The 23491-nt window shown below is 43.8% G+C and overlaps 1 protein-coding gene across 1 annotated transcript in view; it reads right to left on the bottom strand.

The window, feature by feature from the left end:
• PHACTR2 (phosphatase and actin regulator 2) overlaps nucleotides 1-23491 on the bottom strand; it is a 214887-nt gene that overhangs the window by 13407 nt on the left and 177989 nt on the right. Inside the window, exons 5-9 of the mRNA XM_065401437.1 lie at nucleotides 17809-18042; nucleotides 9323-9878; nucleotides 6546-6742; nucleotides 5302-5458; nucleotides 3236-3291 (exon numbers count right to left, since the gene is read on the bottom strand). Of these exons, the coding sequence (XP_065257509.1) occupies nucleotides 3236-3291; nucleotides 5302-5458; nucleotides 6546-6742; nucleotides 9323-9878; nucleotides 17809-18042 (1200 nt within the window). The remainder of the gene's footprint in view (nucleotides 1-3235; nucleotides 3292-5301; nucleotides 5459-6545; nucleotides 6743-9322; nucleotides 9879-17808; nucleotides 18043-23491) is intronic.

Raw genomic sequence — 23491 nt, 5'->3', positions numbered from 1 at the left:
ACCATCAAATTAGGCCTGAATAAAGACTGGGAGTGGCTGGGTCACTACAAAAAAATAATTTTCCCTCTGTTGATACTCACACCTTCTTGTCAACTGCTGGGAATGGGCCACATCCATTCTAATTGAATTGGCCTCATTAGCACTGACCCCCCACTTGGTAAGGCAACTCCCATCTTTTCATGTGCTGTATATTTATACCTGCTTACAATATTTTCCACTCCATGCATCTGATGAAGTGGGTTCTAGCCCACGAAAGCTTATGCACAAATAAATTTGTTAGTCTCTAAAGTGCCACAAGGACTCTTTGTTGTTTTTACAGCAGTGTAGACACTCACTACAGCAATGGAAGGGATTCTCCCATTATTATAGTTAATCCACCCTCCCTGAGGCCATGTCTACACTTACAAGCACAGCTGTACCGCTGTAAGAGCACTCATGTAGCCGCGTTATGCAGACGAGAGAGAGCTCTCCTGTCGGCATCATAAAACCAGCTCAATGAGTGGCAGTAGCTATACTGGTTGGAGAGTGTGCCCCGCCAACATAGCGCTGTGCACATGAACGCTTATGCCGGAAAAAATTATGTCTCTCGGGGTGTGTGTTTTTTTCACACCCCTGAGCAACAAAAGTTTTGCCAACATAAGCACTAGTGCAGACCTAATCTGAGATGTGGTAACTAGGTCAACGGAAGAATTCTTCCATCGACCTACCGCTGTGCAACAGGGGGGTTAGGTCAGCATAGCTACGTCACCAGGGGTGTGGATTTTTCACACCCCTGAGAGACAAAGCTATACCGATGTAAGTTTTCATTGTAGACCAGCCCTTCTTCAAGTCTGGGGAAGGTAACCTGAGTGTTCAAGCTAAATTCAAGGTGGGAAAGATTGTTAAGCATAACAATCCTGCATAGACACACTGTAGGAGACCACTTAAAACAAAGTAGGCAATTAACACCTCTGCAGTTGTAGAAAAATGGAGGGCTAGCAGGCAGTAGGGTGTATTACAAATTGTAATGAGCCATAAATCCAGTGTCTCTGTTAAAACCATGGGTTTTAGTGTCCAGCAGAGTTATAAATTTAAGTTCCCAGGCTTGTCTTTTCATGGAAAATGACTGTTTATACATGAAAACAGTGAAAGTTACTATACACAAAGTGCTGTCAAATCCATAAGATAAACAAGCTGAAACGACAGAGAAAATATTTATCTTCTGCTAATCTCTATCATCTATATTCATCTTTGGTGTTACATGTAACAGTAGTAGGTCAAAAATTAGTTCTAGGTGTGATTTTTAGTTTGATTGTGTCCTTTGACATGTTGATAGATCATGTTTATTAGACCTGAACAGGGAAAGTGTAACTGGTGTCCTCAAAGTCAGCAGAAGTAGTTTGTGATATACTCGTACGAGTTTTTGGAATTATCTTTCTCATGTGGTCAGGCTTAAATTCAGCCGGAGCTGTCCAGAGTGGAGGTCCGGTAAATATTTTCAAAGGCTTTAGGAAGAAGCTCCGAGCCCTGGTGTCTCCCGCAGGGCAGGAACCCTGAGCCCCTGCAAGCCCCAGCGCGCCCCTTAGGGCAGGAACTCTGAGCCCTGGTGCGCTCTGCAGGGCAGAAGCACCAAGCCCCGGTGTCCCCTGCGGGGCAGAAGCCCCCAGCCCCGGGGCTCTGGGAAATACTATATGAGAATTTAAACCCGGTATGTGGTCCAGTGTTTGCTGACTGGTTATCAGATTAATATGGTTATAGTTCACAATTTATCTTTATTACATTTGATAGTGTAATGTACAGATTCCAAATTTTGCACATTACAAAATTTATTGCAGATCACCTCTTGGCTAGGACTTTGTTGAACCCTCTTTTATGTACCACAGTGCATAGCAGATAACCAGAAGCTACAGTTTTAGTAATTATCCTAGTTAACTTTTGAGATGCTGGATGACACCACTGGTATTTTATCAGCTTTATGGTTTCCCTGAAAGCTGATAACTTTTTTTTGATTTGTTGGCCTGGTCAAGTGATGTTGCCAGAGTCACTTGGATTTCAAAGGGCATGCCATCCATGCCTTCTTCTCTCCCTCTCTTCCACTCACACATTGTGTCTAGATGGATTCCAGGCATGCAATGGTTGACTATGTGCTTGAAAATGTAGCATTTCACACATTGTATCATTTATGTGATGGTTAGAAAAGTTCTACACATCAGGTCTAGATGATGGGTTTTCTTGGTTGTAAATGGACTAATTTTCCTATTATTATTGCTGTCATTTATTACTCACTCATAGGCTGGTAGAACCCATAATATGGTAGGTATTGGGTACTCACAAAGGAAGACACAAGTCTCTACCCCAAAGAGCTTACCCATTTGAGTAGGCGAGCAACATAAATAAGGGGAAAGATGGGCAAACAATCAAAGTATGTACAATATACTTCATACCCATTGTTTTTTTCAACAATTAAACAACACATCAGCTATACTCAGCCTATTCAGGATGACTGGCCAATTTCTTGTAGCTGTCAGGGAAGGTGTGAGTCCTGAGCAATGAGTGGCAGCTTTATGGATCAGTTGAGTGAGGATATTCCGTGCGTAGGGGCAATATGGAAAAATGCACAACTATAATTATGGGAGAAGCGGATCTGAGGGTGGGCAGGGCTGTCATCACTGGCGGCGTGCTGCCTCTCCTCCTCCCTCCCCATTACACAGGAACCCAGCAATACTAATACAGCTTTAGAGAGGCAATGGTTTCTTTGACATCTTCAAGGAGCTGGAATGTATTGTCTCCTCTCCTCCAGGACGCTTCACCTCTCTTTTGCTCTTTGTACTTTACTCACTCATATCTACCCCCGTTTGGGGGGCACAGGATATTTCCCTTCCTCCTTATAAAAGTTAGTGGGGAGTGATTAAAAAGTATTAAAAATACCTTTAAGGAGTACCTGTCTGACTGATTTTTATAACAGTAAGAGCAGATTCTGCGCTCAGTCACACTCATGCAGCTCCACTGATGTCAAGGGAGAGAGTATGGGTATGACCAATGATGACTCAGTTTGTCTCCCTGAATACAGCCTGTATTTACTGCTGCCATTACAGATTTATGATGGGTCTAATGTCAAGATGCTACTTCACCAAGCATCATTTCTCTCCACGCATGAATCTAGCACGTTATACTAACTGTCAAGGTTCCTAATGAATCCCACAGTTGTGCTTTTTTGCTGAATAAATAATTACACTAATCTGCATAGAATACTTACGCTTCAGGATATTTCTCTGCTCTAGCTCTTCAGTCGTGGGCCTTTGGCTAAGTCTCCTGTGAGTACAAATTAAATGACCATTTATAAGCCAAGATTTCTCAATCAAAGGTTAACAATAAAAACAGTAGGTTGCTTTGTTAAAGTGTGCAATGCAACTCCTTTAATCAGTCTTTTAATGCTATTCATTTACCACTGAGGGGTAGGTGTACAACTGCATAGTTAATCAGAATGCAATTTCTACAACTGAGCACATACACTGGGTACTGAGCCAGCATATGTCTAGTTTGAGGCACAGTTGGCCACTTAGACATGCCAATGACCAATGTGTGGATGCAATCATGGTAACTGTGTGTGCAAACCTTTAAAAAAAGGCTCTAAAATACTCCATTTTGGGATCTAGTTTGAAGGAATAATCTGTACAAAAACTCTCTGTACTGTATTGTAATATACTGTGCAACTGTTGGAATATTTTCATGCATTAATAAATTCTTTCAATTTCATTTGTTTTAAACACAGCAAAATGCACACTACTGACTGAGTGCTACATATATGCAAAGTCTGGAGATTTAAATCAAAACTATTTTAGTTACCTACATGCCAAAAAGTATCTGAACATTTTAAAAATGTCTCAAAGCTACTTATTTTCAGGCTTGTATCCTATAAAACATGGCTAATATTGTCATAAATTTACTAAAAAAATTCATTTCTGGGCTGCAAAGAAGCAGGAGACATTTCAACAGGAAAGTTAACATTGGTTATCTGTGAAAGTTAGAAGATTCAGAGGCAGCTTCTCTGTCTAGTAAACCTCCTATGATTCACCAGGGAGCATCACTGGCATAATTAATCTCATCATGTCCATCAGATTGGGAACCTGCACTAGATAATTTTAGCAGGTCTGTGGGAAAATGGAAGGAAGGGGCAAAGACAGGGTGGGCGAGTGCACGAAGCTTCAGTGAGGGGCTGGAGCCACAGAGGAAGGCTGGAAAGTGGGGCTGAGCAACTGAGCTCTGCAGGATGGACTTTCTGGTAAGAGAAGCAGGAGAGATGTAGCTACAGGGGACTGGCATTAAATAATGGAAGTTGCCCACAAACACATTGATTTGCATTGTAGAGAAGAAATCTGTTAAGGCAATGAGCTGCACTAACTGTGTATACATATTAAAGTAGCCTATGTCAATGGAGGACTAAGTTATGTACAAATTTTCAAGTGTGCACATGACTATCTCCAGCTTACAGAGTTTGAACAAAGCCAGACAGGGTTAAAAATGAGTGATTTTAATCTGTTTAGCAATCACTCATTGTGAAAAGTACATAGAAAATGTGGACCTGATCCAAAGCCCATTGAATAATAACAATATTAATAATATAAAATAATATAATACCTAGCTCTTATATAGTGTTTTTCATCAGTAGTTCTCAAGACTTTCATTGACTTCAATGGGTTTTGAATCAGACCCTTAAAGTGCCAGGTGCTGACTGAAATGTTAAAAGTTTGATAAGAATAAGTGTTAAACTTCATAGTGATTTCACAGGTTTACACTCCCCTTTGAGTGTAAAGCTCTACATGAACATAACCATGTAGCCACTAAGGTGGCTTAATAATCTATTATCCATGGCCAAAATGCAGCCACCTCTGGAGTGGAGCACGTCAGTACCACCAATACTACGCAAGGCAAGAAGTTAAGGACAAGAAGTTAAGAACAGTGCATTCAGTTTAACCTATGGAGGAAATGTAGGTAAGCACAATATGATTACTGGAGTTGGAATTTGGCCAGGACACCAGTGGCAAGAACCACACGCCTATATTATTATTAAAGGGAACGTGCCCCATGAATTCTACACACATGATACACCACACCTACCGTTAAGGAATAAAATATGTTTTTTATCTGGCTCTCAAGTGCACAAAATAATTTAGTTCACATCATAAGAATATATTAGGTGCTCACAGACCTGGCAACCCAGAATATCCTGCACCAAATACCGTGGCTGCATTTAAGATGTGATGCCAATGTTCTTGTTTTTTTCCCTACCTCCCAAACCCACCCTCAGATTGCAATGGATACCTCACTAGCTTCGTTCCAATCTGATGTCTGATTTCCTGCCTCTCCTCCTCAGAGGTACGCTGCAAGATGTTTTTGTCTTCCAATTCTTTTTTAGATGGTCTGTTGCCAAGTTTGATAGCAAGAGTATCCCTACGACGGATTTTACTTGCCAAAGAGCCTGAGGAAAAAAGGAGGGGGACAGACAGTTCATTCACACTCAGGTTACAGATGCAAACGATCAGCAAGAACTTTTAATACATCCCCACAACAGCCTCTTTTTCCACATGCAAAAGAGGAATTTTAATTAACATCAGAAGAAAAATAGTTTCAACTTGGCTCATGACGATAAAAGGCTGAAGGACTCAGAAAAGAACAAGCTGACAGCCAAGATGTTAGAAGATAGTGAGTGAATTTACAAGCTTCACCCATTATCTGTGAAGTGATATGATAAAAATGAGAAATCCGGGCTTGAGGTTCCCTGAAATCTGATACATTATAGGTTACTTTATTTCCTTTTTTAACAACATGTTTAGCAAACTGCTTTTCTTTTCTTAAGCCTTACACTCTTCAGTCTAATTCTCCTCTTCTCCCTCACTCCCCCTCCTCATTTTTTTAATGCTACTTAGCACTTTTATAGTGCTTTTCATCTTCAAAGCACTCTGCAGACATTACCTAATTTGTTAAATTATCACAAAAGAGAAAATCCATTTTTTAAAAGTGCATTTAGTGCTTGTAAAGTATTTTAGATGGAAAGCTGTGGGGGCTGTAGTCATCTATTCATCCAAAAACCAGATACAGCATGGACAATGACAATGCATGCCTCCCAACACTGCCCCACCAATATACTTCAATTAATGGTGGGACCCAATCTCAGTAGAAATCCACTGAGCTACACCGTACCCCTATAAATAACATTTTTAATACTGCTTGCCTTGTATTGGACCAATGGCCAAATGAATGAAATACTCAAGCAATCATGTAACCGAGACTGCCGTTCCCCTGCATCCCAACTCAGCACGGTGACAAACAGCTTCCTCCTGATCATTCCAAGATAGGTCACTCAGATGAAATTTCAAAACTTTCACACACACAGTGTATCATCTGTGCTAAGAGAGTCAAATGCCTGAGAAGTCCATAACCAAAGATGACGGAATCTCTTCCAGAAAATAGCTGAGTTAAACTACCTGCTCACTGATGGGTTACTTTTGCCATTCATATAAAGTGACCATCTCTCCCCCACACATCCCTCTTTAAAATTGTCTTACTTTCTGCACTTGTGTTATCGTCGTCGTCATCGTCATCATCAGTGTAGAGTATTGGCCCATCTGAATCGGAGTCACTGGTGTGGCTCTCTTTGCTGCTCTCACTTTCCGGACTGGCCATAGGCTCAGGAGGTTCTTCTGTTGGTTGAGGACTTGCTAGGTTAGGAGTCTCCTCTTCCTGGTCTTCTTTGGTAACTGAACTGTTGATACATAATAAAGACGCTGTAACATTAAGGTAAGCAACACAGAACACCAAAAGGAGACCGCCTGGATAAGCAAGCATGAAAATACAAGCTATTTTATTCAGACAGACTTAATCTTGTATATAAAGAGATGCGAATGGTCTTAATGATGAGCTGCACCAGTAATACATAAAAAGTATTAACAGCCAACAATCGGAGATGTATACAGTGCGGGAGATTCTCTCCTGAGCCAGAAGTCTGCTTGATGTAGGGGGATGGGATGGTACAAAAGGGTCAGTTCCAGCTCCCTGATCTGAAGGCAAGCCTGACTCCATCACTTACTGCTGCTACCAGATAGTTCTAAGTTACACCACTTGTGTACACCTCTCCTTAATAGAGCCTACATCAGTGGAGCACTGGGGCAACTGAGCACAGCTGCCCCATGCCCACTGCCCTTCTACCCTCTGTGTGGGATGAGGGGGAAGGGCAGAGGCACAGGGGCTTGATCATGGCACAGATGTGCTAGCCGGGAGTTCCTCTATGCCAGGGGAATTCTTTGCTGGTGATTAGCATCTGGATTACAGCCCCTTTATGCCACCTAAGTGCAGAAACTAGAACTGCTTAGTGTGGTTGTGAATTATGTTGATTTCTCTTGCGAGGAAAACAGAGCACTGTTGTGAAAATGGGGCTGACAAGTTTACCCTAATTGTGAGCTCAGTCCATAAGACGTTACAATAACCTAAAATAACAAATGTTGATGAAAAGTTGGTCAAGTTGATTTTAGTAATGAATGTTATAAACAAGTGCAAGAGAAACAGACATAGACACTAAATTAGTCCAAACAAAAAAAAGACCACATTGATATGATTCAAGGACTCTGATGAAATCATGCTTGGTAAAAACAGAAGCTGTAGAACCAGAAATTAATGAACCAAAATTGGTGTGTCGGATAACTAGGCCTAATTGGTGGACAAAATAATGAAGGGATGGGCTATTCCACCCATCATTCCCTTTTTTTTAAAGAAAGAGACTGGGGGTGGGGGGGAAGAGAATGGAAGAATAGATGGAGGTTACTGGAGTGAGCTTTACCCTCATGGCTGCCAACTCCACCATATGCTGGGACCCCCCAGATCTTCTTCGTCCTAATCCCAAGGGATATTCTGACAAGACTGGGCCAGAGAGAGGGACCCAGATACATCACCACCCCAGATGAATCCCAAACACCACCTGAGATGAAACCGGATCAGACTTTAACAACAGTAGCTACAACAGCAGCTTCAGCCCATCTCAACTAACTTCTCTTCTCCCCAAATGGACAATTATTGCCATCTTCGATACCATCTAAGAGACTGTCAAACAAAGGGTGGGGAGGTGGAGGTTTCCTTCTAAATTTTCTCCAGCTAAAGGGAAAGGGGAGAAGGGACGTTGTTAAAATGAAAGCCTTTCTTAATACTTTACATCAGTGGTTCTCAAAGCTGGTCCACCTCTTGTTCAGGGAAAGCCCCTGGCGGGCCGGGATGGTTTACCTGCCGCGTCCGCAGATTCGGCCGATTGCAGCTCCCACTGGCCGCGGTTCACCGCTCCAGGCCAATGGGGGCTGTGGGAAGGGCGGCCAGCACATCCCTCCTCCTGTGCCGCTTCCCACAGCCCCTTTGGCCTGGCGCGGTGAACCGCGGCCAGTGGGAGCTGCGATCGGCCGAACCTGCAGATGCGGCAGGTAAACAAACTGGTCCGGCCCGCCAGGGGCTTTCCCTGAACAAGAGGTGGACCAGCTTTGAGAACCACTGATATACATTTCCAGTGCTTTAACTGTTTTTCCTTCTTCTCTGTATCTTTGATAAAAGGTTGAATGATTTTTAACTGTGTGCTTGCCATGGTACTAAGCAGGCTAAGGTTTCTGGATACCAAACCACAGACCTTGTTTAACACTGTTTAATGCTGACAGTGACTGGGTTCAGGGGCACCAGAACGGGGGGCAGCGGGGGAGGGGCAGGGGGCCATGGCCCCATCACTTTTAAAAGTCGGGGAGCTATGGGGGGGGGCAGACAGGAGCGAATGGGAGGCGGGGCCTTGGGGGAAGAGGTGGTGCAAGGGCAGGGCCTTGGGGGAAGATTATTTAGGGTTTGGTATTGATGCCCATCACTGTAATATTTGGGCCCCTTCCTTTTATGCAGAATGGCAATAGTGAAGTCCCTTCTGGACTTTATAGAGTCTCTGATTCTTCCTTTCTGGTTGATAGAAAGATCTGCTCAGGGTATTTTTTTTTTTTATATTATTATTCTTATAAAAGGGTGGCAGAGGGGAGCAGTTGCTATTGCAAATGTCATTCTGGTTATGTTGGGAAAGCATTTTTGAATTTTGTTCATATATTTTGCCACTTCTACTTTTGGTTGTGCCTGGGACATGGAAGTGTAAAGGCAAGTGAAAATGAATAATAATGAAAAACAAGTTAACTAAAGTTTTGGATCTGATAGGTTTAATTCAAGTGTTAGGCAAAGGTACAAGACTGAGAGCATTTCTTACTTTATCTGAATAGTTTCGCCACCCCTGGCAATGCGCTGTGTACCTTATTGCTTATAAATGACAGTAGAGTCTTACCATGTTGTGTTTTCTTCACTCCTATCCAGGCTATTGTCTAGGGCTATACTGCTAAGCTCTTCATTGTCTGTTTCATGTTCAGTCTGGAGAAGAGGATTAGAATCTGAGCCTGGGACAGACAGGCCTGCTTCGGTGCTAATGGGTACATCTGGTGTTTCTGAGGAGTCAGTGGACTGACTGGCTGAAGAAGGAGAGGAAGGCAGCAGCGGCGGTGGAGGAGGAGGAGCAGTGGGAGGAGGAGGGACAATCAGTGTGTTCTGCTGGTCTGTAGCTTCAGATTCAGAAATTATGATGGGAGGTTGCTCTGGCTGAGAGTTTTCCACCTTTGTTTCTAAACTGTTTGCTGCTGCATTGGAGGTGGAAGAAACGTCCCCATCTGCACGGGTTCGTGGGGTTGACTGCTTCCCGGGTTTTTTCTTGCCCCTGGAAGTCCCTGATGTGCCCGTTTTACTAGGTGCTGTCTCCTTAGAAGCTTTTGGATGAGATGATGTGGATGAAGGAGATTGTGAAGAAGATGACTTGGAGACGGGTAATTTTTTTACGTGAGAGGAGCTAGCTAAAATGAGAAAAGAAACATTTTACAACCTCAGAAATGCAGTTTTTCTTAAAACCATTTGAACTGTATCTTGAATTGATATTTTAATAATAAAATAACTGTACTTAGTACTTCTATAACTCTAAGCATTTGACAAACATCAGCTAACTAATTGGTAGTCACAAGTCCCCTGTGAGGTAGGTAAGGCTTATTACTTCCAGTTTTAGAGGTGGGTAGAGGCAGAAGGTGTAAGTATTTGCCCAAAGTCATTAGAGCTGAGGCTAGAGATCCTGACTGTCATCACTCTGTGGTGACCACTAGGTCAATGCCTGGTAATAATCTTAAAAATCCAGTTGTTTAAAATAATAACACAGTTGTCCTGACTGAATAGCTAGCTACACATCAGGACAAATTTTCAGAAGTGCTTGGGTGACAGAAGCCTGTCTCATTTTCAAAAGTGACTCAGAGACTTATGAGCTACTGACTTTCAGTGGGACTTAAGCATATCAGTGCTAAGTCACTCTTGAAAATGAAACTTAGTTTCCTAAATCATTTAGGGGCTTTTGAAAATGTTACTATGTCTGTGTATAAGTCTTGTTTCACAATCATTAAAGCATGATTGTACATCCTCCTGTAGATGTACATGCACATAGAGCATTTGTGAGAATTAGTTGCATGCATTCTGTGGAGAACGAGCTCCAGTGAAAACTTCCCTAGTCCCTCTTTTCTAAACAATGCTGGCCACCAAAAGATACAGATAATCCCAGTTAGTCTGCAGCTAAAGTTAACGATCTTTACAACTAACCTTTCCTATTACGTTTTTTTGTCAGAGTATTATAGACTATCATCATTATTGCCATTCCATAGCACCTTTCATATGAAATATCTAAATGCACTTTATCAATATCATCCAATTATGTCTTGCAATGTTCTTGTAAGGCTTTTCTCCCCCACTTTACAGATGGGGAAACTGAGGCACAGCTAGCTGTTTTGCCCAAGGTCACACAATGAGTCAGTGGCTAAGCTGGGAGAGAATACAAGAATTCTGACTCTTATTTAAAAAAACAACAACATACAATTAAATCCTTTTAATCAAAACACTGGTGAAGTCAAACACTTTTGTTGTCAGGGGAAATGCGTTAAAATTAAGACAGTGAATGGGAGCATTTAAAAAAGAATCACATAACAGATCAGTGGATTAACATTCCAAGTATGGAATGGGGTCAACAGGCCCCACACTGAACCAGGGAGGGGAATAGAGCAATACTGTTCTAGGAGGCCCTGCTCCTCAACAGATGCAAAGCGTGTTCCCAATGGAGGAACATTTTAAGGACATTGGCAGCCCAGAAGAAAGGGGGTGGGAGAATTAACTGCACTGCATGTGGCACCAAGAAACAAGGCTGATGCTGAGATCTGTGCAGGGAGTGGCAACAGCTTTGTGAAGGGGGATTTGGGTTCCCTTGCTCTTTGAGAGTTGAAAGCCCTGGAACAGATTGACTAACTGAACTGGACACTGAGGACTTGTCTACATTGCCGTTAGACACCCAGGGCAGGCCCATGCTAGCTGACTTGGTTTCCTGGGACTCAGGCTGAGGGGCTGTTTAACTGCAGAGCTTGGGTAAGCTCTGGGACCCTCCCACCTCACAGGGTCTTAGAGCCTGGGCTCCAGCCAAGGCCTGAACATCTATGCCACAATTACACAGCCCCTTAGCCTGAGTCAGCTGGCACAGGTCAGCTGCGGGCTTTTAGTTGCAGTGTAGACATACCCTAAGAGACTGAGGAGAGTCTGCTTAGCTCACAACCATGCCCCAAACCGAGGAGCATCAGACTGATAGGAAATGACCGGGGGATACATACTTTGGGATAACTCAGTAACTGGGCTGGTCACATTGAGAGACTCCTGGGGGCCCTGCACTGATACCTGTTGGAGTGGGGGGGGAGGGAGGGGCGTGTGGGTCCCCCCATGTTGCCTCCCCCCCATGTTGCCTCCCCCCCCAGCTCCTTTGTAGTGATGGAGCAACTGGAACATGAGGGGGTAATGAGGTTGCAGCTGGGGCTCCCTCTGGGATGACTAGACTGGCAGAACTTGTAAAGTCATGAGCTGACCACTAGGCCAGATGGTCACCAGACCTTCCTTCTACAGCAGACGGGGGCAAACTATGGCCCGCGTGCCACATCCGGCCCGCAGGACCCCTCTCTCTGGCTTCCTGCCAGGGAGCGGGGTGAGAAAAGGCTCGCGGAGGAGCCAGCCCAACTCCCCGGCAGCGTGGTGGGCGGGGCAGAGGCTAGCCCCTGGCCCTTCCCCTTCTGCTCCCCTCCCTCCCTGCCTCCCTCATAGTCACAGTTCCCCCAGCGCCTGGGCCGTGTGGCTGCAGCTCCAGCCGGGCGGCACTTCTATAGCGCCACCAGACCTGGTGCTCCAGGATGGTGCGGTCAGGGGACGGGGAGCAGGGGGTGTTACAGGGGAGTTGCAGGGGGGTGGTCAAGGGGCCTGGGCTCTGCTGCCGGGGACAGGGGCAGAGAAAGCCAGGCCCCTCCCCCCACCCCCAGCATGCTTGGCCCCTATCCCCAGCAGCCTAGCCCAGACAGGGAACGAGCCCTGCCCGACTGCCAGGGAGAGCAGCCAAACGAGCAGGGGAAATGCACAGGGAAAGGACTGAGCCCCCTTTCCCCCACGCCACAGGTAATGTGGGGCGGGGAGAGCAGGGAGGGTTGGATAGGGAGCGGGGGGCCCCAGAGGGGCGGTCAGGGGGTGGGGATTGGATGGTGGATGGGCGTCCCGGGGGAATGCCCAGGGGGCAGAGAGCAGGGGTGTTTATATAGGATGCGGGAGTCCTGGGGTGGCAGTCAAGGATGGGGAGCAAGGGGGGTTGGATGGGGGTGGGGGTTTTGGGGGGCTGGATAAGGGGCAGGGGCCAGGCCATGCCTCGTTGTTTGTGGAGGCATATCTTCCCCCAGCCTTTCCTACCCGGCTCTCTATACAATTTTTGGCCCTAGAGCCACATCGGGTACAGAAAGTTGCCCACCCCTGTTCTACAGAGTAGAACAGAAGGCTAACAATGTGTAACAGAAATTCACTTAACTGTATCTTTAAAACAGCAGATTATGATAGGAACCAAAATACAGCTATTGGCCAAACTTATTACAGTGAAATAAGCTCATGATACAAAAACTGCTTCCATGCTTAGGCTGTATGAAATCTGAAACAGGAAAATAACAGAGAAAGCCTATTATGCCATTTTCTCCTCTAACACAATTTTATGGGGTACAGACATTTAGAAAGTTCTCTGGTATAGGGTGATGAGCAGTGCACCTGGAAAAATCTGCAGAGACTCAGCTTTGTGACATTACGCAAATCACTTGCTGCTCTTTTTATGTCACAAACTAGCTGTAACATGCATAAAAGCAGGACCTCACCGTAAAGTAGGTATTGCATATGAGCAGAGCTTTAGGGGTGACTAATTTACACATCAATCAATAAAAATAAAAAAAAAATTTAAAGGCAGAAGTGGGAACTTGCAATGGAAACAAATAGTATTTAGTAGAAACCTCTCTGTGACGGTGAAGGGTGCTCACAAAGGGCTTAATCCTGCAAGATGCTGAGATCCAGCAAAGGGCTTGATCCAGTAAAGCATTAAGCACAGGGTTGAAATCAGTGAGGCTAGACACATGCTTAAAGTTAAAAATCCCAACATAATATACAATCAATCTATAATTGTCACTGGTTAAAAAAGGTGAGGGTATTGAAAAATCTTCTCTTTCTTAGAACCTCTCTGGACTTGAAATCAGGCTGGAAAACCTGCAAGAAGGTTTCCCTGGCTGAAAATTTTCCATCAAAACTATTTTTTTGATGGAAAATTGGCTTTTCAACTAAGTACATTTTTTGTGTGTGTGTGTGAAAAATGCTTGCTTTCCATGGAAAATTTCAATTTTTCATCAAAAAAACAAAATACTTCAGCTAAAACCTGATTTTTTTTTCCAATTTGGAAATACTGCCATGGTGCCTCATAGGAACTGAAGTTCAGTTGACTCATGTCCCCATTCTCCTCCATGGGCTGGGCTCCCTGGCTGGACTATATATTCTAAGATGTATCGTGGCTGGGGATTCCCATGATGCATTGCCTCTCCTCTCCAAGAGGCATGACTATGGTTCCTCATTGGAGAAGTAGTCCAACCAGGGAACCTTACAACTCCCATGAGGCACCACATTAGCACTGCAATTTTTGTATAAGATATTTCAGTTTTCAATAAATTGACATTTTCCATGGAACATTTAAAAGATTTTTTTTTCTATTTTCATCATAATTTGTGATGGAAACCCCCGTATTTTCAACCAGTTCTATTTATATGTATTGCCGTAAGTGTACTTGGGGCCTTACAATAGGTATAGTGTGCTAAATATTTTCAAAACCATCAGTGTAAAACAGATAAATTAGTATCTACCATCTTTTAAAGGAACATGATATACCTAAATTTGAAATAAATTATTAGCACACTATCTTTTGTAATAGCCAAAAGATCAAATGCATCTTTCAGTTATACTTATGCAATCCCAATAATTTTATGGAGTTACTTACTCCTGACAGATGGGCGCAGAATTCATATGGTCCGCATATTTCTGTGGCTCCCGTGCAGAAAAATGCAAAAGATATCTGCGGGGGGACACGCGTCTGTTCCAGCATGCCTGGAGCAGCTTCAGAGACGCAAATCACTGCAGGGGGAGGGGGACTGGGCGTGTGTGCCTGCAGGGGAGACGTTGATCACCGTCAGGGGGCGGGGCTGGCCAACAAGCAAGAGAGACTCTGCCCCCTCTCTTGATACTGTGGCTCGAGGGGCGTGGAGGAGGGTAGATCTTTTTGTTATGTAGGAGGAAGGCTCTGTCCCCGAGGCAGAAGTGTAGCAGCCTGCCTGCCTAGTAAAATGTAACTTCTTGAGAACTGAAAAAACACTTAATTAAATATTAGTATCATGTTAATGAAAATTGTTTGTTTTTAAGTTAAAGAAAATAGCTTTTGTAAAAAACCCCACATTTTGTTAATGTTTCTGTTGATGGTTAATTGAGCTCATTCTCTGAAGCAGAAATGTAGCAACCTGTGTGCATAGTAACATTGTTAATTATTCTATTGTTAGTTAACTGTTCCCATTCCCAGTCAATTCCCCCAGGAACATAAAAACCTGTAGAAGTTTTAAGGCCCCTACACTGTCAGAGTGATGTAAAGCCTTATAAATGACAGTAAGAGTATGTCTTTACTTGCAGAGTTTTTGTGCTGTAAGTTTCACCGGTGATAGGGAACCGGTGAAAGTAAAGCGCTGGTTTGTGTACTCAATTCCTCAGGTGTCAGACAGTGTTTACATTAGCAGCACTTCCATCACAGTTGAGAGCAGCGCTCTAGGGCAGCTATCCCACAGTGCAGCTCTCTCCAGTTTGACGATGGGTCTTGTGGGAAGGGAGGGGGTGATCGCGGGGCATCCAGGGTCCCTGCACAGCCTCCTCTCCCTAAACATTGATCAGCTCCAGTTACTCAGCATTGCTCCAAGCAAGGGATCGTTTGCTCCGTGGAGCAGGCATTGTCACCTGGCCAGATAAGTGAGCACTTGCCAAGAAAACAGGAAGGGGAGTTTCAAAGTTCCTGGGGCTTTACAGGGGAAGGGGTGGACGTCTGTTTACCTGGCATCAGAGCAGCAGAGCTGCTGGCCAGAGTGATCACGTAGGCACTGTGGGATATCCTCCAGAGGCTAAAAGCTGCGTAAACAGGAAGAATGTGTCTTCACTTGCACATCACTGCAAAAGCATCACTGGTAAGAGCTGTACGCAGGGCCGGCTCCAGGCACCAGCTTGGCAAGTAGGTGCTTGGGGTGGCCACTCCGGAGAGGGGCGGCAGGTCCAGCTATTCGGCGGCAATTCGGCGGACGGTCCCTCACTCCCGGTCGGAGCGAAGGACCTTCTGTCGAATTGCCGCCACAGATCGCGATTGCGGCTTTTTTTTTTTTTGGCTGCTTGGGGCGGCCAAAACCCTGGAGCCGGCCCTAGCTGTACGCCTCTCGTGGAGGTGATTTTCTTTTTGCGATGAAACTTCTGAATTTCACTGTAAAAAGTCATTGGCAAGTGTAGACGCTCCCATGGTTTTTGTGCAAAAAAGGGACTTTTCCCGCTTTAAATGGCAAGTGTAGACGTGCCCTAAGGGAATGAGCTAGGAAGATCTATGAGCTTTCTCACTTTTTTCCTGTGCCAAAGTGGCACAATGGGGTTAGATTTTTACTTACCCATTTAAAAAAAAAAAAAAAAAGGGACTTTTGAGGGCAAATAAAACATTTACCAAGCAGTCAATAAAATGTCAGGACAATCAGAACCAAGCAGTTCCCAAAGTACCCAGCTAGATCCAGGACAATGATTAGCAAAACTGTATGACTTTCATGTGTGAAAGCCTGAGCGATTTAAAATGACATTCTACTTTTTTTTTTTCCTGTTTGGTGTTCTGTAATGTAATTTAAATGAAAATCCAGGATTATAACTGGAATGCAGGGTATTAGTTACCAAGTTTTGTAACTTAACTTTCATGTGTTTAGGAAATGCTGAATAGTTATTGTGACCTTTTTCCTGTATTGTAGTTTAAATAACTTACCCAAAACAATTGAAACTGGTGTGATTATATTGCATTATTTTGACAAAATTTGCAGAATTTTGCCGTATTTTTTAATTTTTTGGCTCAGAATCCCCCCAGAAGTAGGAGTACCACCACTGAGGACAGAATCCGGCCCCAGGATATCACCTATTTTAAGTAAACAAATAAGATAATTATTATTTACCTAAATTCAAAATATGGATCTAATCACCTTCTTCACCTGAATCCACTGCTTTATTTCTTAAAAATCTATTTGCTTTACCTTTTCAGAAAGTTTCCCAACCCTGTAAGAACTTAGTTTTCCACCTGAATGTGGAGTACAAGCAATGCATTCTGGGTTAACGGCAAAAGTGAACATTTGGGTAACTGGTGTAGTTAATGTCAAGTTCATGAATGAGACATTTTCTGGCAACGTGACTATCAAAACTTTACCAGCTTTGTAGTGTCTTCAATAGGATTCTTCTTTCATGCTTCAAATACAAAACCTGCCAACATTTGCAATCTATCAATGGTGATATATTTGGAGAGAAAAATGCAGGCACTGGATGAGCTTTCCAGTTGGCCTAGTGCATAAAAAAAGTGCACTGATTATAAACTCACTAGTGTTTTAATTGCCTTCTGGTGGTTTTAATTTTTTTTGTCATCCTATAATTTATAACCACTCTCAGTCAAAGGATATTAGGGTTGTAGGCTTGACTGCTTACAATATCATTGCTAAATGATAGCTAAGCAGTATCCCAGTGGGTAGGTATATCTGTGATTTATCTGGCAGCATATTTTGTCATGATAAGGGTATTCTGTATCTTTGCAAACTATCAATCAACTGAGGGAATAGTTGGACTTTTTCAATGAGCTGTAATCCATTCTAGCACCTAGAGGCAAATATATTTGACAGTCTTTAGGGCTAATTTAGTGCTTTTAGATTCTGCCCTCTTAAGAGAGCTTGTAGTCTTGTAAAATTTATTGAATTTAGTTATTTCCAGGAGAAATATGTAGTGATACATTTCCCAGAGCAATTTTTTTGGGGAGTAACTAAGATAAATTTTGTCTTGGAACTCACCCTTTCCCCTGCAGCTTCTCCCAACACCTCTACCCTCATTTTTTGCTGTTAACTGGGTATTCTACATCACCTCTGTATAACACTTAATCTTACATATACAGAAGTTAGACAGCAAAGTGATTTCTCCATTTTCAGAGGAGCATGAGCCCAATGGAGAGCTAGTAAGGTGTAGATTCATTAGTAATTACAATTTACACAGAGAATAATTAGTACAAGCATCCCCATGCACATGCACCCACCATTCTGGCACTGCCTATCCAGTACTCACCAGCTTCTCGATTTGAATTGTGACCTGTTGGCTTGGGAGGTGGGACAGGGGGCTGCTTAGCAGGAGCCTTGACTTTTTTTTTAACATGAGGTGCTTCATTACTCTTATGGCTGGTGGCGGTGGCAGCAGCAGTAACATTTTTTGGAGGTATTGATGCTTTTTTAGGTTTAGGCTTAGACTTGGGCGGCGGTGGAGCATGGGATGCCGGTTTTTCAGGACAGTTAACAGTGCGCTCTATAAAGAAAAAAGTGAACAGAAGCCGACTGACACGGACATACACAATGTAAATGCAATGACAAGCTAGATGCTGCTGCTTAACCTCTTGGGAATCGGAAGAGAGTTCCTCTTCTCTTATTTAATAACAATGCACCACCCCAATGAAATGTTACACTAGGTCTCAACTGAAGACCTTTTTAATGGAGGATGGGGCACTTACCCTGCTTCTCTCAATTTTAATCTATCCCATAGTTTTCTGAGTTGTACCCTTGACTTGCAGTAGCACTGACTGGCCTGCTAACTACAGCCTGGTCAGTGTTAGAATCTAGGAGCTCCATTTTCCCCTCAAACAAATTCCCTGAGGTTCTTTTTCCTTTCCTTGAGAGCAGCAAACCATATAGTCCTGTATTAAATTTGTGACTGTTTTGTAAACTGGGGCATCTCCACAGTCACAGGTTCAGTGGTTACCAAACCTGGCAGTGGCTGGAAATTTCAGCTGCAGCAGCTCCTTCTCCTGTGCCACAACATGTTTGCTAGAAATGGTCACTTTATTCGGGTATCTTCCTCACGGTACTTCTATTCTCCAGGCAGAACTGAAGCCAAACTAAATGGAATGTTATTTGGCATGGGAATACTCACCTGCCCTTGCACTGACTCTGATTGTGACTGCCAGCACTGACAGTATAGGAGCAAAATGCATAGTTAAAGTATTTCTAAAAATAGCTACCTTTGACATTGGAGGTAACTATTTTTGGTAATCAGTGGCAATCAGGGTACCAGCTCTTACAATTAAGATCATATTAGAACCACACTCTCTGCATGTCAAGTGGCCATTTCTGGATCTCTTTGTCCTGCCTTCCATCCTCTATGTTACTACATCTCTAATCCATTCCCAAAAGATAAGCAGCATTTCTTCACTGTAAAGATTAGTAGATGAAAGACAAATAATGTGTTAGACAACAATTACACTGCTTTAGCTCAGGATTAGGACCAACGCTGTGGTCTAGCAATGGTGAACTTGAGCCCAGTGTGTCATTGGTCATCATTACACACAGCTTGCACACTTATCTGTTCTCACATGTTGTGGGAATGAAGACAAACAGTTCATTCCTTTTCACTTACTGGGTTATCTAGCACAATCACTTTACACTAACTGTTGATTTTGTCATTCTTTATTTCCAGCCTAAGCTTACAACATTATGGACTTGGCTGTTCTTGCTAATGCTTTTGATACAATATTATGACAACCTTTTACAACTATTAAACTGAGGGCTACTTCTGCTCACTGACCCCTTGAACTATCTCTCTGCTCTCTTGCTTCTTGTTCCTGGATCAGACACACTCAGGGAGAAGGAGATATATTTATTAAACTTTCCTCTCCTCTTTTATAGTACATTTTCTGTGCATATCTATCTAGTCCTTACAGCACCTCTGCATCTGCCTCAAAATTCTTCCCAGCTTCCCTCTTTGATGATGACTTCTGCTTTGATGCAATGGACGAAAGTATCAGGACAGCAGTAGAAGATATATGAAGGAAGCCCACCTATTTTTAAAAGGCAAGATTATGACAGAAGCTGTGGATGCTGTCAGTGGGAGAGAAAAATCAGATGAGAGATTTCAGTCCTATGGCTGCTTCAGTGAAACTACCAACTGGACCCTTTCTGAAGTCAGCCATTTAAAAAAAGCATTAGTTTCTCTTCCCCCAGCTCTGGACTAAGGGTGCAGAACTTAAATCAATTAATAAAATATCTTCCATTAGCTCCATGCTGCCTTCAGGAAGCAGACAAACAGATTGGTCTTTAATACCACAGTCACTGGTCAGCTTTCGTGGTGTTTATCTTATGATTGATAAGAAAAACTGGTTAGCCAAAATGAGATGTGATCAGCATAGGGAGGTTTCCAGTGAGCTGTGGCCAGACAAAATCTAATATACAGGACAGAAGGATGGTACCCCTTCTTCTCAAATTGCCACTACACTGACAGGCACATACACGTAGATCTGTGTCAGGCAACCAGTTACTCAGGTCTGTAACCTGGACATTATCTTCACCCACACAGCCAGGCTATGTCTAAGCCTTGCAGATTCATTTTGGACACCATCTCTTAGATATGGCCTTTCCTATCCAGCCACACAACTAGAAATCTCATTGTCTCACATCTCAATTCCTGCAGAATCCTTTTCTCTGGTCTTGATGAATGCAATCTTGCCCCAATCATATCTATTCAGAATGCTGCTGCAAGGATCATTTCTCTAGTCCATCACTTTGACCATGTCACATCTCTTTTTGCATACAGTAGAACTTCAGTGACGAACACCAGAGTTAGGAACTGACCAGTCAACCATACACCTCATTTGGAACTGGAAGTACAAAATCAGGCAGCAGCAGAGACAACAAAAAAAAAGGCAAATACAGTACACTACTGTAATGTAAACTACTAAAAAAAGTGGGGGGAAAGCTTAAAAAATACATTTTACAAGGTAAGGAAACTGTTTCTGAGCTTGTTTCACGATGGGCAGGGATGGTGTCCCTAGCCTCTGTTTGCCAGAAGCTGGGAGTGGGCAACAGCGGCTGGATCACTTGATGATTCTGTTCTGTTCAGAACCCCTCCGGGGCACCTGGCATTGGCCGCTGTCAGAAGACAGGATGCTGGGCTACACGGTCCTTTGCTCTGACCCAGTATGGCCGTTCTTATGTTCTTAATTGAGTCCCCCAGTGTGATTCTGCTTGTACATTAGCCCTTAATCTTCATGACTATTCATTCTTTGACACCTCAGCTGAGACTGACAACAGCAATAACCATCAGAGCCAACTCTATCTATCTGTTTCTCCATACCCATCGCAACGGTATACCAGTGTGACGGGTTGGATCACAGAAACCCCCTTGGGAGCTGCCACCCAATGTGCAAAGACTACCCCTGCTTCTGTTTTCCCTGCCAGCTCAGGATTCCAGCACCCTGTCTTGCTGAGCCAGACACTCCAGTCTGCTCTAACAAAGACTCAGGGTCTGAATCACTTGTCCTAAAGCTGCAAGTTTACCCGAAACCAGCTCACAGGAGTGTGCTTGTCTTTAGCACTCAGATGCCCAACTCCCAATGGGGTCTAAACCCAGATAAATCCGTTTTACCCTGCATAAAGTTTATGCAGGGCAAACTCATAAATTGTTCGCCCTCTATAACACTGATAGAGAGATATGCACAGTTGTTTGCTCCCCCAGGTATTAATACATACTCTGAGTAAATTACTAAATAAAAAGTGATTTTATTAAATACAGACAGTAGGATTTAAGTGGTTCAAAGTAGTAACAGACAGAACAAAGTAAGTCACAAGCAAAATAAAATAAAATGCGCAAATCTATGCCTAATCAAACTAAATACAGATAAGTTCCTCACCAGTTCCAGAATGCTTTCTTTTACAGGCTACTCTTCCTTTAGCCTGGGTCCAGCAATCTCTTACAACCCCTGTAGTCTGTCTTTTGTTTCAGTTTTTTTCAAGTATCCTGGGGGGGGTAGAGAGGCTCCTTCTTTAGCCAGCTGAAGACAAAATGGAGGGGTCTCCCCCAGGCTTAAATAGGCTTTCTCTTGTGGGAGGAGACCCCCCTCCTCCCTCCTATGCAAAGTCCAGCTCCAAGATGGAGTTTTGGAGGCACCTGGGCAAGTCACCTGCCCCTGCATGACTCAGTCTTTACAGGCCGACGCCATTGTCCACATGGTATCGTGCATGTCTCCAGGAAGACTTCTTATGTGGATTGGAGCATTCCAAGATGCATTGTTCCCCAAGTGTTTCCTGATCAGGTACTTAACCTGGCAAATTCCTTCCTAAAGAAGCTGACCAAATGCCTCACCAAGCTTACTTAGAAATCAAGCAAGCATACAGCCCATATTCTTAACCTCAAGTAGAAAATGGTATAGAAGTACAAAGGATGAATAGATATAGTAGACCATAACCTTTACGGAGATATGTTACATGGCACAGGCAGCACAAAACATATTTCAGTTATATCATACATACATTTATAAACACCCCCCCATAAAGCCTTATGGGGTACGCGGTCACACCCTCCCCCTGAACTTACTGCCAGAGACTTGGACACTGTCCATGGCGGAGGCAGTATACCTAAAGTTCCTCTTTTTTGGACAGGGCATTTGCTACCCAGTTCTTCTTTTCTTTAATATGAGTAATCTCCATGTCAAACTCCTGTAGGACCAGGCTCCAGCGTAGCAGTTTGGAGTTGGTGCCCTTAGTTCGGTGAAGCCATACTAAAGGTGAATGGTCAGTTAGAATTCTGAACCTCCTATTAAAAAGGTAAGGTCTTAATTGTTTGACGGCCCACACAATGGCATAGCATTCCTTCTTTATAACAGAGTAATTCTGTTCGGCCGGGGACAGTTTTTTGCTCAGGAAGGCAATGGGATGCTTTTTACTGTTTTCCCCTGTCTGCATCAGCACAGCACCCAACCCTGTGTCTGACGCGTCAGTGCACAACTCAAAAGGCTTTTCGAAGTCAGGGCTGGCCAGCACAGGCTTCGCGGACAGGAGTGCTTTTACCTTGTTGAAGCCTTTTTGGCATGCCTCTGACCAAATGACCTTATTAGGTTGATGCTTTTTACATAAGTCCGTGATTGGGGACACAACGTCACTGAACCCCACCACAAACCTCCTGTAATAGTTTGCCAAGCCTATGAAGGATTGGACTTGCCTTTTAGTCTGGGGTACAGGCCATTTTACGATGGCTTCCACCTTAAGAGGGTCAGGGGATATTTTACCCCCCCCTACCCAGTGCCCCAGATAAGGGACTTTGGCTGCCCCTATCTTGCACTTGGAGGGCTTCACAGTTAGCCCAGCCTCTTTGAGCTTTGATAGCACGACTTCCAGGTGCTCTCTGTGGTTACCCCAGGTGTTGCTGAATACAGCAATGTCATTTATATATGCCCTAGCATAATGCTGCAAGCCATTTAACACTCTGTTGACCAGTCTCTGGAAGGTGGCACCCGCATTTACCAGACCAAAAGGTAACACTGTGAATTCATAGAGCCCTATGTCCGTGATAAAAGCTGATTTTTGTTGCGCCTCTCCCTCCAGAGGGATTTGCCAGTAACCTTTGGTTAGATCAAAGGTACTAAGGTACTTGGCTTGGCTCAGCACATCCAGCATGTCATCAATTCTTGGCATGGGGTATGCATCTGTTACAGTGACAGCATTGAGTTTTCTATAGTCTACACAAAATCTAACGGTACCATCTCTTTTGGGGACCAAGACCACAGGGGAAGCCCATGCACTGTCGGAATCCTTAATCACCCCCAAGTCCAACATGCTTTGTATCTCAGCCTGAATTTGCTCCTTCACCTTGCCGGTGGCCCTATAAGGCCTGGAAGGAGGAGGTTGAGCCCCTTTTGTGAGGATCCTATGGGACAGCAAGTGCGTCCTCCCTGGTTTGTTGGAAAATACCTCACTGTACTTCTGCAGTG

The sequence above is a fragment of the Emys orbicularis genome, chromosome 3 (assembly GCF_028017835.1).
Source record: "Emys orbicularis isolate rEmyOrb1 chromosome 3, rEmyOrb1.hap1, whole genome shotgun sequence".
Classification (NCBI taxonomy): domain Eukaryota; kingdom Metazoa; phylum Chordata; order Testudines; family Emydidae; genus Emys; species Emys orbicularis.
This window is presented reverse-complemented; position numbering and strand designations above follow the sequence as displayed.